This window comes from Hordeum vulgare, chromosome 7H (assembly GCF_904849725.1).
Source record: "Hordeum vulgare subsp. vulgare chromosome 7H, MorexV3_pseudomolecules_assembly, whole genome shotgun sequence".
In the NCBI taxonomy this organism is placed as follows: Eukaryota; Viridiplantae; Streptophyta; class Magnoliopsida; order Poales; family Poaceae; genus Hordeum; species Hordeum vulgare.
Genome location: NC_058524.1, coordinates 3,662,035 through 3,680,643, shown reverse-complemented (window position 1 = coordinate 3,680,643; position 18,609 = coordinate 3,662,035). Strand labels below are relative to the sequence as shown.

At 44.1% G+C, this 18,609-nt stretch overlaps 1 protein-coding gene and 1 pseudogene across 1 annotated transcript; one reads left to right on the top strand and one right to left on the bottom strand.

The window, feature by feature from the left end:
* Window positions 1–8,374: 8,374 nt before the first annotated feature.
* Window positions 8,375–9,568, top strand: LOC123409788 (annotated as a pseudogene).
* A 6,248-nt stretch (window positions 9,569–15,816) lies between these two features.
* LOC123413661 (receptor-like protein kinase 7) lies at window positions 15,817–17,021 on the bottom strand. Its single transcript, XM_045106600.1, has 2 exons — window positions 16,400–17,021; window positions 15,817–16,178 (listed from the first exon to the last, which is right to left on the bottom strand). The coding sequence occupies exons 1-2, from the start codon at window positions 17,019–17,021 to the stop codon at window positions 15,817–15,819; spliced, it is 984 nt and encodes a 327-aa protein (XP_044962535.1).
* Between the last annotated feature and the right edge of the window lie 1,588 nt (window positions 17,022–18,609).

Here is an 18,609-nt window from a genome sequence, read left to right as displayed (position 1 = left end):
GAGCATATGCGCTCCGTCCCCTATGCTTCAGCCATAGGTTCTATCATGTATGCGATGTTGTGCACTAGACCGGATGTTAGCCTGGCCATAAGTATGGCAGGTAGGTTCCAGAGTAATCCAGGAGTGGATCACTGGACAGCGGTCAAGAATATCCTGAAGTACCTGAAAAGGACTAAGGAGATGTTTCTCGTATATGGAGGTGACGAAGACTCGCCGTAAAAGGTTACGTCGATGCAAGCTTTGACACAGATCCGGACGACTCTAAGTCGCAAACCGGATACGTATTTATTCTTAATGGGGGTGCAGTAAGCTGGTGCAGTCCCAAGCAAAGCGTCGTAGCAGATTCTACATGTGAAGCAGAGTACATGGCTGCCTCGGAGGCGGCTAAGGAGGGTGTCTGGATGAAGCAGTTCATGACGGATCTTGGAGTGGTGCCAAGTGCACTGGATCCAATAACCTTGTTCTGTGACAACACTGGTGCCATTGCCTTAGCAAAGGAACCAAGGTTTCACAAGAAGACCAGACACATCAAACGACGCTTCAACCTCATCCGCGACTACGTCGAGGAGGAGGACGTAAATATATGCAAAGTGCACACGGATCTGAATGTAGCAGACCCGCTGACTAAACCTCTTCCACGGCCAAAACATGATCGACACCAGAACTGTATGGGTGTTAGATTTATTACAATGTAATTCACATGGTGATGTGAGGGCTAGATTATTGACTCTAGTGCAAGTGGGAGACTGTTGGAATTATGCCCTAGAGGCAATAATAAATGTATAGTTATTATTATAATTCCTGTATCAAGATAATAGTTTATTATCCATGCTATAATTGTATTGAATGAAGACTCATTTACATGTGTGGATACATAGACAAAACACCGTCCCTAGCATGCCTCTAGTTGGCTAGCCAGTTGATCGATGATAGTCAGTGTCTTCTGATTATGAACAAGGTGTTGTTGCTTGATAACTGGATCACGTCATTGGGAGAATCACGTGATGGACTAGACCCAAACTAATAGACGTAGCATGTTGATCGTGTCATTTTGTTGCTACTGTTTTCTGCGTGTCAAGTATTTATTCCTATGACCATAAGATCATATAACTCACTGACACCGGAGGAATGCTTTGTGTGTATCAAACGTCGCAACGTAACTGGGTGACTATAAAGATGCTCTACAGGTATCTCCAAAGGTGTTAGTTGAGTTAGTATGGATCAAGACTGGGATTTGTCACTCCGTATGACGGAGAGGTATCTCGGGGCCCACTCGGTAATACAACATCACAAGCCTTGCAAGCAATGTAACTTAGTGTAAGTTGCGGGATCTTGTATTACGGAACGAGTAAAGAGACTTGCCGGTAAACGAGATTGAAATAGGTATGCGGATACTGACGATCGAATCTCGGGCAAGTAACATACCAAAGGACAAAGGGAATGACATACGGGATTATACGAATCCTTGACACTGAGGTTCAAACGATAAGATCTTCGTGGAATATGTAGGATCCAATATGGGCATCCAGGTCCCGCTATTGGATATTGACCAAGGAGTCTCTCGGGTCATGTCTACATAGTTCTCGAACCCGCAGGGTCTGCACACTTAAGGCCCGACCACATACCTCCATAGTTTTTCCTCTAGATCGCGTTTCTGCGGAGCTCGGGCGGAGCCCTGCTGAGACAAGATCATCACCAACCTCCGGAGCGCCGTCACGCTGCCGGAGAACTCTTCTACCTCTCCGTCTCTCTTGCTGGATCAAGAAGGCCGAGATCATCATCAAGATGTACGTGTGCTGAACGCGGAGGTGCCGTCCGTTCGGTACTAGATCGTGGGACTGATCGCGGGATTGTTCGCGGGGTGGATCGAGGGACGTGAGGACGTTCCACTACATCAACCGCGTTCTCTAACGCTTCTGCTGTACGATCTACAAGGGTACGTAGATCACTCATCCCCTCTCGTAGATGGAATTCACCATGATAGGTCTTCGTGCGCGTAGGAAAGTTTTGTTTCCCATGCGACGTTCCCCTACAGTTCCAAAGCCTGCAGGACATTCTCCAAGGGTAATTTCAATCATTCTTGCGCTCTATCGGTCTCTTTCGATGATTTTCTGATATATCAATTAATGAAAAACTTAGCAAATCATTTTCCTTGTCGGGCAGGGTTTGGAAGCGGTTCAAGTGCGTGACTCCCGGTATCGAGCCTCAGAAACTGACCTTTAAAGCGGCTCAGGTAAGTAGTAGTATGATATACTTCTATTTTCAATACATTTATGATGCTAGATTATTATTTTGATTATATATATTCTATTCTCGTAAAGTGCGACTAGCAGCCACGGGGGACGCATCTATGCGGATACTATGTTTGCGAGACCATTCGCACGTTTACCTCTGAGCACAAGGATCACAGATACGACGTAAGCAATGGACATTCACACCTCTATTTGTACCCGTCATTCTTTGTTATCATGATTGATATTCATATTCATCTCCTCTTCTTATATAATACACGGCCATGAGGGAGAAGTCCCTACAGAGCAACGCGCGATTGCTGTTACAGAGGAGCTTGCGACCTTTCTGAGGACGGAAGCTATAGATGACAAAGGATGATTTAATGTAGCTATGGGCCATTACTGATGTTGGTCCATGTAATCGAATAGACGGGCTCTAGTCCTGATAATTCAGATCTCCATGTAATTGTATATATATGCTCGCTTGTAAGATAATTTAATCTTATATATATATATGCATAATTATTTCTATTTAAAATTATATGAAAACTAATTCCCGAACACCAAACGAGGCATCACGTTAATCTCCCGAACACCTAAACCTTAAAACCCTAAAACCAAAAAATAAACAAAATCTGCAGAAACTCTTTAGTCCCGGTCCGTGTTAAGACCCGGGACTAAAGGGCCTGTCCCTGAGGGCGCTCCGAGGCGTCCACGTGGAGGACCTTTGGTCCCGGCTTGGAACAGGGCCGGGACTAAAGGTTAGGCCTTTAGTCCCGCCCCTTTAGTCCCGGTTGGTGAACCGGGACTAAAGCCCCTTACGGGCCGGGGCTATAGGCCCTGTCCCCACTAGTGTCGCCTAGGGAGTTCCGAGGCGATGCGCACCGCATTGTGCCGTCCTGCCTTGCCGAAGCCACCGCGTGAGCGCCGCCCTCGTAGCCGGCCGGTTTTCGCTGTTTCACCCGTACGTCGCTTCCCCATCACGGCCTTCCGTGCCTACGCCATGGACCCTGACGCCAACGACGAGGAGCAGGAAGATGGCAATGATGATCCTTCCTGGTTCTCGTTGTGCGCCGCGTCCTCCGGCCGGCGTCGCCGCGTAGTTGAGGGCAGTGTCAAGATGCCGTTGGTGTGGCCACTTCCTCGCATTGCGCCTCATCAGACGCCTCCGGCCTTTCTCTCTCAGCGGAGAGACTCGCGCTGATAACGTGATACAAAACAAATTGAATGAACAGTAACCATCACTGATGATGATGATGTCTTTACAATTTATGGTAAGCGATACATCCGGAACGGCGTGTTCCTTAGGGCATGTACAATTGTTTAGACGAGACCTGTCTATAATCTCTCTTCATGTTATCTCAAGACGGCACTAACGACAGCTACCATAATGGATTGTCTTTTTAATCATCTATGGAACTGCACCTTCCGCTGGAATTGGTGGAACCATCAAGTAAAAGGATAAATGCAAAATTGTAGACACCCTTGATACAACGGGAATCGGTCGTCGATAGCAACCGAATTTCTAGCGCTATAGATCGACTGCAATTCTACAGACAGACTTCTTCTCTCTCTTCTCTTTCTTTCTCCACCTCAACAAAAAATCCTAGTTGGCCTCCTTATAGACAGCTGAATGTACATCGTTGTACATGCCCTTACAATAGACAGGAGAAAGGGACACGACGGTTATCACGCGCTAACCGCATGTTAGTATCCACCACCACCTTGATGGCCGTTAGATCTACACACGTGCAACCGTTTAATCGCTGCCACGTCTTGCTTGTCCTCTTTCTCACTCATTAATTTTTGTCACAATGGCTTTGTTGTAGAAATAGTTGATTTGTCTCGGCTGCTACACTTCGATCGGCCGGGTCGCTGTCCGTCAGAAGTGACGTCTTCAAATGGTAGATGGGCATATTAGCTTTTGCAATATAGATTATGTTGCAGAATTTTTTGTAATAGACATGTTGCAAAAATGTTTGTAGATTATTAGTTTTGCAACAAAGTTTGTTATAGAATAATTTCTGCAACAAAGATCGTGTTGCGGAAACACCTATGTAATTTTTTTGCAACAGAGTTTGTTATAGAATATTTTCTATAACAAATATTGTGTTGCGGAAACACCTGTATAATTTTGTAGCTTTTTTTTTACAACAGAGTTTGTTATAGAAATTTTTCTGTAACAAAGATCGTATTGCGAAAATACCTATAAAATATCATGGCTGGTAAAGGAGCAGTGGAGGATTGGAAAATGAGAGCTACTATGGAGCTACTATGCATGGGCCGATGAATCTTTTAAAAAATCTGCCGTCTCGCGAGCCGTCGATCTCGGTCCATCGAGCGACCGAACGTGTGATTCCCCATTGCAACAGAGCCAACATTGCAGAAATATCTTTGCAGTAATGATTATGTTGTAGAAACCTTGCTAGAAAGTTAATGTTGCAAAAAATATTTTGCAACATGATCCTTGTTATAGAAATATTTTGCAAAAAACAAGCATATGTGTTTAGCAATTGTATCTGTCGCTATCTGTAGCTATTGCAGCGGAGTCTTTGTTGCAAAAAAAATGCGTGTATCCGTAGTATCGTCAGCAATCCACAACACGTAGCATGCTCACCGGGACGTGTCCCTTCTCGCTCCTTCCGAATTAATTCACCACCCATGTGGCCACGTGGCGAGCAAAGGAAGCGGCGGATGCAAGAGGAGGATCAGTCGGCTGAAAGGTAACGTTTTCCATTAATTATAGGGAAAAGCTAATGCTTTATCGGTTGATTGCACGAGAAGTTCCACTACCTGCGTAGCCGTTGGATAATCCTTGATCTATGCGACCTCAAAGGTGCTCGCACATCTCCGTTCTTTTCTTTGCCTACATGTACCTGTTTATCGTATCTTGCAATAACAACGATGTTGCAAACCACATCGGGGAACGACGATGGCAACTTACACAAGTTTTTGCAAGATCAGCTATGTTACATAAAATAGTTGCCAAAAAAATTATGACAAGAACTTTGTTACAAAAAATATCCTATAACACAATCGATGTTGCAAAAAACATTCCGCAACACAACCTATGTTACAGAAAAATCTGCAGGTGTTTCCTCAACACGATTCTTGTTGCAAAAAATATTCTATAACAAATTCTACATGCTCTCTGTTGCAAAAATACGCAACATAATCTATGTTCCAAAACACCCGTCAGCCACTTTTTAACACTAGATCTGGTGGCTAGCGCTCCTATGAATCTTTTAAAAAGATTGGTCGGGGGGGCGCGTAGCAATGTGCTTGTTTCTGTAACTCGAACGTTGTTACAGGATTTAATGTGATCGAAGCGTGACAATGATGTGACCCCTGAAATTCATTTAAAAAGTGAAAATATGAAATATTTACCGAGGCTCGTCTGGCCGAAACGTGACAACGATGTGAACCTTGAAATTCCTTTAAAAAAATGAAAAGCCAAATTTTATACACACCCATGCGCTGGCTGTTGACAAGATCAGCCAGCAATGGATTCTCAGAGGGAGAAGGTGATGTTTCCATCACATCAAGACCAAGCGTGTCAGTGAAGTATGACAGAGCTTCAAAGACGTAGACAGAGGGCTGTTGGTTGAGCTTAATTTTACACGTACGCAACACGCATTGAACTCTCCGCTGGAACTCTGGCAATCCACATCGATGTGTTATGCTGACTCTCCAAAGCAAATCACCTCGGTTTTACCATCTATGACAACTGACTGGAACTTCCCAAGCTGACGAATGGAATAAAAAATCCAGCAATACGGTCGGTGGTAACGAGGTATACAGCAATTTTGTTTTTTTTTTTGTTTTTTTGCTCGGCAGTATATGTAGCACATTGGTTTGTCCATCGATGTGTGTTGTCCTGACTCTCCAAAGCAATCACCTCGGTTTTATCATTTATCACAGCCGACTGGAACTTCTCAGGGCAACGAATGGAACAAAAAATCCAACAATATGTTCGGGCATAAGTACATTTTTTTTCGCGAATACTTGCAGCTGCATATCATTACATTGATAGAAAGAGATAAAGTATAGTGAAAGACCTCCATGAACGTACACTAAGAGGCGTTTAGAAGATTGCTATGTGCAAAAGATGAGATGCTCAGCCCACATGATATACAAGAGCCAGGTTACAAGAATGATCGAACTAAACCCTCGCATTGGCACATGTGCAAGCTTCCTCCTTAATGGTGCGAGTTAGGAGGGATAGGGACGGGGTCGCGCTGTCAAAGATGCAAACGTTGGAATGCCTCCAAATGGTCCATACTGATAGCGCAGTGAGGACGTAAGTATATACTTACAAGCGGCGGCGGTGGTAAAGAGGTATACAACAATTTTTTATTTTTATTTTGCTTGGCAGTATATATATGTAGCACATTGGTATAATCAGCACCTTGCCGTTGACTGATGATCCCAGTTTAAAGACATTTGAAATCATATCGAAACGTCTTTCTATTTTGAACCATGCCACGTAGCCATGCTCCTCTGTATCTGCACCAGCCGCCGCCATGCTCCTTTTTTTTCTTCACGCAAGACCATAATTTTATTTATTTATTAGGTTCCATATATAGCCAGCCGCTCATTGGAATGTTGCGTTTTTTTTATTTTATTGACGTCTGGTAGAAGAGAGGAGAAATATGTGGAGAGCTCGCTCGGCGTTTGAGCTGGAAGCGTACAGGAAGCATGCGGGAGGAGACGGCCGGCCGATGCGGCAGCGGCGGCGACGGCCTGGCTGCTGCACCCACGAATTTCTCCCTCCCCCACCGATGCCGCACAAACTCGCTGACGGTCACCACGGAGCGGATGGACATGATCTTCTTCCACTACCGCTACCATGTTCTTCACCAGCACCTCCACTCTGCGCGCTCTCTGTTCTATGTGGTGAGCAACACTCCATGAATTCCGCAGCCCGTGCGCTACAACAGCAGGTGAGAATATAGCTCTCACTTTCAAGTAATTTCAGTGAAATTTCAATAACTTTGCTACATATTTAAATAATTACTTTTCAGTCCAGATGTTTCAGTAGCTTTCGGTACACAAGTTCATTAGTTTTTTTCTAAGTTACGAAATATTTGGTTCGATCGATCTCTATCAAATTAATGTGGAAATTTCGGTCTTCTATGTCAAAAGAAAACCAAAATCATTGAATTTTAGTGATTTTGGCAACGGCCGAAATATTTAAAAAGAAATTTAAAACCATGAATGGCTGGATTCTAAATTTATCATGCATGCATCCTGGATTGTGCATGGCCGTCCTGCTGGCTCGTACGCATGCAAGTTTATGACGTCAGCCTCATGAGGGAATCGCTCGCCAATAGCAGCAAACAAGTGTAGGCACATCTCGCATCGGTCTACCAAATATGCGGCTCGTCATGATGTTCCAGAATGTGAACCCGACATTAACAGTAGATGAAAAATCCTAATAACTGTCAAAAGTGTGGCATGAAGGAATTCCGTCCTGACGCTTTCTATGGCAAGTTTAGTTATTCGAGGATAGCAACTTTAATTGTGAAGCATGAAAACTTTCTGTTTGGATGATAAATTTCAGTTTTTTGGGGTGGTTTATTTTCTCGGATGGAAACATTAGTTGTAGAAAACATCAAGGCGGTGTTACTTTGTACCACAGGTGTGAATCTTATCATTTGGGTAGATGAATGATATCTACTACGTAATTTTATTCTCGTAGAATTCGTTGTACCTTTAAGTGCAGAGGATTTTAGAAAAACAATAAATTTCCATCGCGTAGATGAGGTAGGATTTCTCAATCCACGGAAGGCCTAGGCTCAAAGCAACCTCTATCAAACAATTGCTAGTTATCTATACTACTAATAAAAGATCAAACAAAAACTTCTCTAAATACACACAACTATTACCTCCCAAAAACAAACACCAATCACCACCACACAATTAGACAATAAATTATAATCTAACGGCCTTCCATCATCCATGCACCACCACCGTGTGCATTTTCCAAATTAACTAAGGCTGATCGTGCTCCACCTCCTCCTACAGCGAAAAACTGTTGCATCTTCAAGAAAAAAAAGGAGCCAATCAAGTACAGAAATTTAGGAAGAATTAACGGCAGCCTGGCCTCCAACAAGAGAGGCCAAACCAGACCACACCACACCATGGTTTACGGCGGAGAGGAGGCGCTGATGCGGCAGTACTCCATTGGCGACGAGATCGGGCGCGGACGCTTCGGGACGGTCCGCCGCTGCCACTCCAACGCCACGGGGGAGGCGCTGGCCCTGAAGACCACGCGTCGTCGACCTCTGCGCCGGTGGGGACCTCTTCTCGCTCCTCTCCGCCCGCGGCGGCCGCCTCCCCGAGCGCGAGGCCGCCGGGCTGGCCGCGCAGCTCGCGTCCGCGCTCGCCGCCTGCCACCGCCGCGGGGTCGCGCACCGCGACGTCAAGCCAGACAACCTCCTCTTCGACGCCGCCACGGGCGTGCTCAAGCTCGCCGACTTTGACTCCGCAGAGTGGTTCGGGGACGGGCGGCCCATGTCGGGCCTCGTCGGCACGCCATACTACGTGGCGCCCGAGGTGGTCGCCTGGAGGGAGTACGGGGAGAAGGTGGACGTGTGGAGCGCCGGGGTGGTGCTCTACATGATGCTCTCGGGGGCCGTGCCCTTCTACGGCGCCACCAAGCCCGAGATCTTCGAGGCCGTGCTCCGCGGCAACCTGCGCTTCCCGCCGCGCGCCTTCGCCGGCCTCTCGCCCGTGGCCAAGGACCTGATGCGCCGCATGCTCTGCAAGGACGTCTCCCGCAGGCTCTCCAGCGATCGCCCGACAGATCCCCTGAATCGAAGACCGCTCGCCGTCGCCTCTGGAGTTCCTCGCTGACGTTTGTGGATCGGCTGGTGTTTTCCACAGGGCATCCGTGGATCGCGAGCTGTGGCGGGGATGCGGTCGCGGGCTGAAGAGATCGATGGACCAACATAATCTCCACGCGCTCCATCCTCCTGTAGATAGAAGATCTTCTCCGCAGACGACGACGGCTCGGTCTCTGCGGCTCTGCTCTGTTTCTCCGGCAAATCGGCGATGGGCCGAAGCAGCGGTGGTGCCGGAGTTGAGTTCAGTAAGTAGATCCTTTACTCTAGGTCTAGAGGTCCGTGGTGAAGCTGGGATTGCAGAAGCTTTCACCCGAGTTAGCCTGAATGTGTGTTTGTTCGTTGTGTTTCTTATGTGAATCTCTGTACATGCAGTTTTGTTCAGTCGTAGTTGAAGAAGAGAGAGGGTTAGTAGTACCTCGTGGAACTTGGTAGGCAAGCTTTGTTAAAGAAGAATGAAAATGGAGCAAAAAATATGTGCATGTTCTTGTACAAATGGAGCAAAAACATTCTGCTTTATTTAATTCCAGCAACTATTCCCTATAGCAAAAATGTGTGACATGGTCCAACACATATCTTACAGTATTTTGAATGACCACAAAAATAATTGGGACAATTGGATTATGTTTGGATTTTTTCATGGAAATTAAGAACACTTTTAAATGCAAAAATGACTCTGTTTTGATGGTGGGGTCCACACCAACATCGAGGGTGATGTTGTTTTCATTAATAATAATTGTTTTGGATTATTCCACAATTGTGCATCATTTTTCCGATGCTGTTTGGGGAACTATTTTATTTCCATATAATTCAAGTGGCTTTTTACGTGGAATTTGAAAAGAGATATGAATTTCAACTTGATGATATCCAATTTAGCAAAATGATTTGTTGCTGATCATGGTCATCACTGTAGCTTAATTACAACGCTCACTGTAGCAAAAGCCGAGGATGTCACAAGACTGGCATACCCCATTAATAAGCCACAATTCTTCACCTGTGAGGTAGCTCTAGAAGCTTTAATTTCACGTCAACCGATTATTATGATTTGTGCTCAGCAAAGGACCTACCTATTATTATGATTTTACACTACCGTTTCAGTTCACTGGTTATATATGTTGGGACTGTTGATAGTTTTTGTAATTTGCGGTTACTCACAACGGATTTCTGTTTGATTTTTTGGAGTTTCTCCAGGTGATTCCTCAACCTTTATATGCAAGTGCCAAAAGATCTCAGGTTGTATATATTTCCTTTGAAATACCAGGTTGTGACCTGTTCTAATGCCAGATCATCTGTATTTTAAGCCTTTTTTCAGACATCGAAGCTAGATATGATGCATCAAGTGAAGAAGTTAGGATTCATTCCAGCTTGCTGCAACCTTCAAGTGAGCCCAATGTTTCTCCTTGTCTTATGTTACTTCAAATATTTTTTTCATTATTCCACTGAATACATTTGTTTTCAATTTTTCAATGGAGTGCAAGTAATGTGTATATTGTGTGTGTTTCAATATTTTTGCAGCTATATATGTCTACTAAATTTTTAATATAAAAAGTAATTTATAAATTATTCGGTTAGTCGTGCGTTGCACGTGCATCTAACTGGTACTAGTACTCGCAAAAAAATGAACTAGTTCGACCATGAGATTGATAATTTGGACGATATATTGATAGTTTGGATGGAAACTATATGTTTTGCATTTATTAATAAAAGGAAAGCAACGTAAAAAGTAGTAAAAGTGACTAAAACAGTACCCAATGCTTCAAACAAGGCCTATGTTTATACCTTCAGGATCATAAACTTTCTACATCATTAAGCTGGTTAAACAACATGATAAATGCTCAAAAAGTGTAGTAGAGAATCACTCTGAAGTTTCGTGTTCTATCGGATCAAAGTAGGACAAGATCCTGTAGGTGCGCAAATAGACAATCACATCAAAGTCGTCTTCCTAATCATCATATATTGATCCACCCCAATGTTACCTCAGGAAACCATATTTTTTAGAATAGGAGGCCTCGTCCCGGCCTCTGCATCGAGGGATGCATACAGCCATATATTAAGCAAACATAGTGTTTAAGAAGTACAAAGTATATAAAAAAAGAAAAAAAAGATACATGGCGAACATCGCGCCGCGGCCTGAAGTGGCTAAAAGATAAAGATGACTAAACACCTATCCTATTAATATGCCGCCATCCAAACCGGTTGAAGATACCCTGTGCTACCATCTCCCAGCGGACACACCCAGTAACCATAGGCTCCCTAGCTGCCATAGGAGTTAGTAACGACCATGTACGGATCAGTGCAGTAATTCTGTAGATAACCTGCAGAAAGTGAATATCACGAAGTCTGTTAAAAACCAAATCATTTCTGCTATTCCATAAAGCCCAAAGAAGAGCACATGCTCCGACACGAATAGATTTGGCCAATTGAGCATCAATTCCCTGTAACCACGTTCCAAATAACGAGTTCAAGTTAACAGGAGGAGAGATGTTAAAAACAATATGAATTGAGCGCCAAACAAGTTTAGCCATAGGACAGTCGAGAAAGAGGTGCTGAATACTCTCTACTCTCGGACAGAAACAACATCTGGGGCTACCTTTCCAATTCCGTTTGGCCAAATTATCCTTAGTTAAAATAACTCCCTTGTGAACAAACCACAAGAAAACTTTAATTCTAAGGAACTCTAACCTTCCAAATATGTTTGGATTTTGGAATAGGTACTGAATCAATGAGATCAGAATACATGGATTTAACCGTAAACAACCCATTCGGTGTTAATCTCCAGGAGATTCGATCACTCCTATCAGAAAGGTTAACCTCCATTAACCTTCTAACTAGATGCAACCAGGAAATCCATCTATCCCCAACTAGAGATCTGCGGAATTGAATATTAAGGGGAATCTCACGCAATACTACCGCAACTGACACTTGTCGATGCTGGGCAATATGGTACAACCGCGGATATTGAAGAGCCAAAGGCGCTTCTCCTAGCCAGGTGTCTTTCCAGAATCTAGTCAATTCCCCATTCTCAATGATAAACCTCGATCTATGGTAGAATGAGCTTTTTACCCGCATCAGACCCTTCCAGAATGGCGAGTCAAATGGTCTCGCTTCAACCTGAGATAAAGATTTGGAATGAAGGTACTTATTGGTCAGAATTTGTACCCACATTCCTTCGGATTCCATCGACAATCTAAACAGCCACTTGCTGAGAAGACATCTATTTTTGGTTTCCAAATTTTCAATACCTAAGCCTCCTTGATCTTTAGGACGGCAGATAATATCCCATTTCGCCAACCTATACTTAGTATTAACCTTATCACTCTGCCAGAAAAAGCGAGAACAGTAGAAATCCAATCTTTTCCGTACCCCCACAGGTATCTCAAAAAAAGATAGGAGGAACATAGGCATACTTATTAATACTGAATTAACCAACACTAACCTACCTCCGTAAGAAAGAAGCTTGACTTTCCAAGTACTAAGTTTCTTTTCAAACCGTTCCTCCATGCATTTCCACGCAGCATTTGTTAGTTTACGATGGTGAATGGGAATTCGTAAGTACGTAAAAGGAAATTCCCCTGCCACACATCCAAACAGCTGATTATAAATATGTTGTTGGTTTTTTGCTTCACCAAAACAAAACAACTCACTTTTATTGAAGTTAATCTTCAACCCAGATAACTGTTCAAAAAGGCACAAGATGAGCTTAAGATTTTTAGCTTTGACTAAATCATGCTCCATAAAGAGAATCATATCATCAGCATATTGTAGAATAGATACACCCCCATCCACCAGATGAGGTACTAATCCAGCTACAAGGTCCTTTTCGTTAGCTCTCTTGATCAACAGAGCCAACATATCCGCAACAATATTGAAGAGAATAGGGGACATAGGATCCCCTTGTCTTAGCCCCTTATGTGTCTGGAAGAAGTGACCAATATCATCATTGACCTTGATCCCGACACTCCCTCTTGTAGTGAAGGAATCTATGTGCTTTCTCCAAACCTCATCGAACCCCTTCATCCGCAATGTTTGTTGCAAGAAGGACCATTTCACTTTGTCATATGACTTTTCGAAATCCACTTTAAAGATAACTCCATCAAGTTTCTTTGAGTGAATTTCGTGCAGAGTCTCATGGAGAACCACTACCCCTGCAAGGATATTACGCCCGGGCATAAATGCGGTTTGCGAAGATTGCACCACAGAATGCGCCATCTTTGTTAGTCTATCTGTTCCAACCTTTGTGAATATTTTGGAACTAACATTAAGCAAACAAATCGGGCTAAACTGTTCAATACGTGACGCCCCTTCTTTCTTTGGTATCAGCGTAATAGTACCAAAATTCAGATGGAAGAGTTGGAGATTACCAGCATACAGATCATCAAACATTGCCATAAGATCCTTCTTGATGATGTGCCAGCAGTGTTTGTAAAACTCCGCCGGAAACCCATCTGGACCAGGGGCCTTGCCACACTTCAAACCTCCTATCGCGTCTAGCACCTCTTTCTCCAAGAAAGGAGCAGATAAAGACTCATTATCAGCTTCCCCAACTTGGGGAATATCTGCAACTTGGTGCTCGTCCATAGTCACAAAACTATCATGATGAGCACCAAAAAGCTTTTTATAATAGTTTGAGATGTACAATTTTAAGTTCTCATGACCAACTATTGTACCCTCATCCTGTTCAAGCTGCACTATCCTCTTCTTCCTGTGCTTGCCATTGGCTACTAACTGGAAGAACTTAGTGTTATTATCCCCAAGTATAATAGCTTTTACTTTTGCTCTATTCGCCCACTTCATCTCCTCCTCTCTAAGAAGAGTACGAAGCCTTTGTTCAGGCTCAAATCTGAGCGGACGATCATTTTCATCCAGCACACAGTACTCAGCCTTTCTATCCAGCTCATCAATAAAGTTAATGAGCCTTTCCCGCTCATCTTTATTTGTCCCCGAGACATGCTTAGCCCAGCCACAAAGGTATTGTCTCAGGTGTCTAATTTTATTTTGCCATCATTGTACACTCGATGAGCCGCCCGAAGTCCTATTCCATTCCCTGTCAATCAACTCCAGAAAGCCCTCCCTTAAGAACCAGCTGGATTCGAAAGAGAACCTGTCTCGATTACCCAGATGCGATGCATCCCCAGTATCCAACAGCAAGGGGGTATGATCGGAAATCGCCCTTTGGAGTGCACGGACTGTAACCAAAGGGAACTTCTGTTCCCAATCTACACTGGTAAGAACTCTATCTAACTTCTCAAAAGTTTGATTCGGCAGGGAATTTGCCCAAGTGAAATTCCTACCTGTGAGTTCTATCTCCCGCAATTCAAGGCTCTCAATAATAGTATTGAACAAAAATGGCCATCTACCATCAAAATTGTTATTATTCTTTTCATACGCCCATCAGGAAACCATATAATTTATGCTACGGCAACATCATATGATTTTTATTGTTCTAACATATTATCCATAGAGTCACCCCAATGACACTACGGGCATCTTCGTAAGTTACACTAGACATGCATCATGTAATCTCCTTGATTCCAAAAAGATTCAATCCAACCTAAAAAAACTCATAGATATGCAAGATTTAATTCACCACAAATATAATATGAGGAGGATACATGACATAATTTTAACTCCTATAACAAATCCCATGATCACAATCATCACTAAAAAATACTAATTAAGAGAGACAGAGAGAGTGAGAGATAGATCACATAGGTACTGATACATACTCTCTGTCCCGAAGGTGGACTACTCCCTAACATTATAGAAGTAACATGAGATGATGAATAGGTTGATGACGATAAACTCGCCCCCCTAAAAGATTCAATCCGGTAGGGTGCCGTAAAGAGGCCAAAACAAAGATTGCCCCAGACAGGGAATTGGTGGTACTGGGAAAACTACGGTAAAATTCATGAGGTCTTTTTGAGTATATACAAAGCCAAAGGAATTGAGAGGAGGTGGAATCAGAGCCGGGCCTGGGCACATATATTTGTAAAGAAGTGAACTGCATTTGCAACTCTAAATTTTAATCAATACAAATTCATTAGGTGCTATTTATAATTATACCAACTCTAAATTTGAAGGAAATGCCTTGTCAATCTGATCCATCACATAACTTTAGGCTGTGACCTTTGTAGTCATATGCATTAGTTGAAAACCGTTGGCTTTCTCTCTGCTCTGCTGCTTAGGAAGTTTGTAGTCACCATCTCGGTAGTTCAAGTGCAGCTTCTGTCAGCAGAAAAAAACACAAATATGAAATCTGATGTGACCCTGCAGAATGTAACAAATAAGGGTGTGACTATGTGTCAATCGGCTAATATTTGAACAAGCCTTAGTCAAGTGCAATAACATGCAAGAGAGAAAAAGAATAAACTGAAAATAAAATTTCGCATGGATCTCAATGTAAGATCTCACGGATATAGCTTCTATTGAGACTTAACCAAGTCTTAGTCGACTGAGACTTAGGAAGACTGAACAAATAACAATCCACATGATAATGGTATGTCAGATACTCGTTGCTCAAGTCCTCACAAGTAGCAACAGGAACGTTATGCAATATTTTTGGGAAAACAAGCAGCAGAATTTTGCAGAGGTGAACACAATAGGACAGCGGAATGTTCCCAGAAAAAACGCAGAACACCGACGCTATTACTTATACTTGAGATGTCTCTACAAATTTATTCAACCGAGTCATCACCATTCATGAGTGACGTGATCATAATGAAAAAGATAGCTAGCGAACATCACAGCCGGGTGAGGAGGCCACGAAATGGGCGACACCCAAGGAGACGGTGGAGTCGTTTGAGAACCATATGCATGGACGGCCTTTGCTGCGGATCCACAACTGTGCAATCGACGCCGAGCCTGAATACACTTGCCATGTCGTCTATGTACCGCGCTTGATCTGGGATGCGCTTGTCCACAACACTCTCGAACTTCTCCGGTTGTTTTGCCATTAGCTCAATCACTTTGTGCGCCCAAATCGCCAGGTTGCCATCCCCTCCAGCTCCATTGGCCATCCGCCCAGTGACGAGCTCCAGCAAAATCACACCAAAGCTGTAAGTGTCTACCTTCTCCGTCATATGGCTTGCCGTGTTCCCATATTCTGCAGATAACCATTTATAAGTATTCCCTCCGTAAAATAAGTGTCTTAAGCTTAATACAATTTTATACTAGAGCTAGTACAAAGTTGAGACAATTATTTTGGGACGGAGGGAGTACTATATATACCAGTTAAAGACCAAGGTAGTTAAGGCAGATTTCCAGTTTAAAAAGTCAAGATAAAATTCTATTGCGTACAATACATCGATATATAGCCCAACATACCTGGAGCCGCGAACCCAAAGTTCCCAGGACGCACGCCCATGATTGGCAACGGTTGCCCGAGCCCTGCCATGTGCATACATGCATCATCAAAATTGGTTATCACGGCATTGCAATTCTGATCAAGCAAGATGTTGTCAGAGCTGATGTTGTGGTGGATAATCGGCTTATTGCATCCATAGTGCAGGTGGTGGAGCCCTTTGGCCGTGCCAATGGCAATGAGCCTCCTCTGCGGCCAGCTCAGCGGCTGACGGTCATCCATTGGTTGGTGCAGCCAGGATCGAAGGCTGCCGTTCACCGGATAGCCGTAAACGAGCATGATCGCATCTTCCCTCTCGATGAGGTCTATGACTTTGATGATGTTATCGTGAGAATTGCTGACTAACAGGATCATCTCCGACTTGTAGCGGTACTTGACATTGGCGTCCACCTGCAGTGCTGGGTTCTCATTCTGGAACTTCTTGACGACCAGACTAGCAGGATGACCGATGTCAGTAGTGCCCTGATCGAGGACTATGTAGAGCTGTTCGTCCTCCCATGTGGTTCTGCTAGCCCACATCCTTGTCACGTTATCTTCGGTAAGGTTGTTGACTATGGCTTGTTCGTTGAGCATAATAGGCTGCATCGCCGTAGGACGGCTCCAGAATAAACCCATTCTCTCAGCGGCCGGGTAGGACGTGGAGAGGTTTGTGTCAAGGTTGTGTCAACCTGCAGACACATGCATGTTCATAATTACTTTGACATCAAACGACAGAGAATGGTGAATCTGAAGAATCTATGTGCCTTCTCAAATGGTACATTTATTTATTTGTTTTTTTCACATCTCGGCTCGTACCCCTTTCCACCATTGGCTCAACGAAAATATTCAGTAGATATATCAACGTCATCTAGATGCAAATAAGTAGCAAGTAAAGGGTACAGAAAAGGATACGGAAGTAGAGCGAGAGAGCGGTTTTGTTACAACTCATCTAGCTGAGTTTTAATCATGTCACATTCATCTTTTATAACCATTGGACTACTTTAAGATGCATGTGTGGTGATGTAGTTTTATCTGTTTTTGTTTTCCATGTGAATGAGACTAAATTTATCTCATCTAGATGAGTTCTATGTGTTTTTGTTTTTATTTTGCATGATTCTTCATACATGACACGATGCTAGGATCAAATTACTGGAATGCGGATAAACTGGTTGTAGCCAGCACACACACATATCTATAATACCTAAATAGTTTATTTTCACTATCCTATTTCTATAAACATGAAAGCTATCCACGTCAGCAATTGTAGCATGCACCATTCCACCTCAGCATAAATGAAGCGTCAGCTTTTTTTTGTTTCAGCTCCGTTTCATCCTGTCGTTCTTTTCCCGTTTCCAAGCGTAACAACTGAACCACCCTGGTATGGGAGGAAGATGTCCGCCCATAAGTGGCGGTTAGCGTGATTGTCGGGGGCGACTCCCGAGGCGATCGGATCTGAAGCTTGTCTCGCCGGAGTCAAGTCGGCCGCCGGCTGATCTCATCCCACCCTGGTCCAGGGAGTCCTCTACGACCACGACAACAGTCTTGCCCTTGCCACCTCGATCCCTCCACATAAGCCTTCCGTGTGGTTCTAGGGCACACGGTCGTAAAACACGCTCAACCCTAGTTTTTGTCCGAGTGTGGTCTTCCTGATCCCGTCGTCCTGGGCTTCCCCTAGCGAGGGTCATGGAGGATGTCGAAGGGATGCTCAGGGGTCTGAAGTTGACGGCGGCGGAGAGGAAAGGCCTGAAGGTAGGGAAGCATGAGAAGGGGAAAGCCGCGAGGTGGGAGTAGGGTGATCCGCAGGCAGTGGGGAAGTTGTTTTCCGAGAAACTAGTTCATGCAGGCATCATTGGACATACGATGGGGAGGATCTGGTGCCCAATTAAGGGACTCCGATGTAGCGAGCTGGAAGAGAACATATTCATGTTTAGGTTCAAACAAGCCTCGGGATGGCGACGTGCACTGGAGGATGGCCCATGGTGGTTTGACAAGGAGCTCCTCGTGATGGAGGACTTTGACCCTGACAAAACGGTGGACGAATATGAATTCAGTATCATCCCAATGTGGATCAGGGTTTATGGCCTCCCACTGGGATCAATGAAAAGAGCCATGGGGGAGAGGATCGGCAAAGACTTCACATAAACTCTGGATGTGGATGTGGGCTATGACGGCAAAGCTATAGGGAAGTTCCTTC

Coding starts and splice junctions, on each gene's coding strand:
- LOC123413661 (XM_045106600.1), bottom strand. CDS start 17,021: ATGCAGCCTATTATGCTCAACGAACAAGCCATAGTCAACAACCTTACC. Junction 16,179..16,399: donor CTTTGGGTTCGCGGCTCCAG/GTATGTTGGGCT, acceptor GGTTATCTGCAG/AATATGGGAACACGGCAAGC.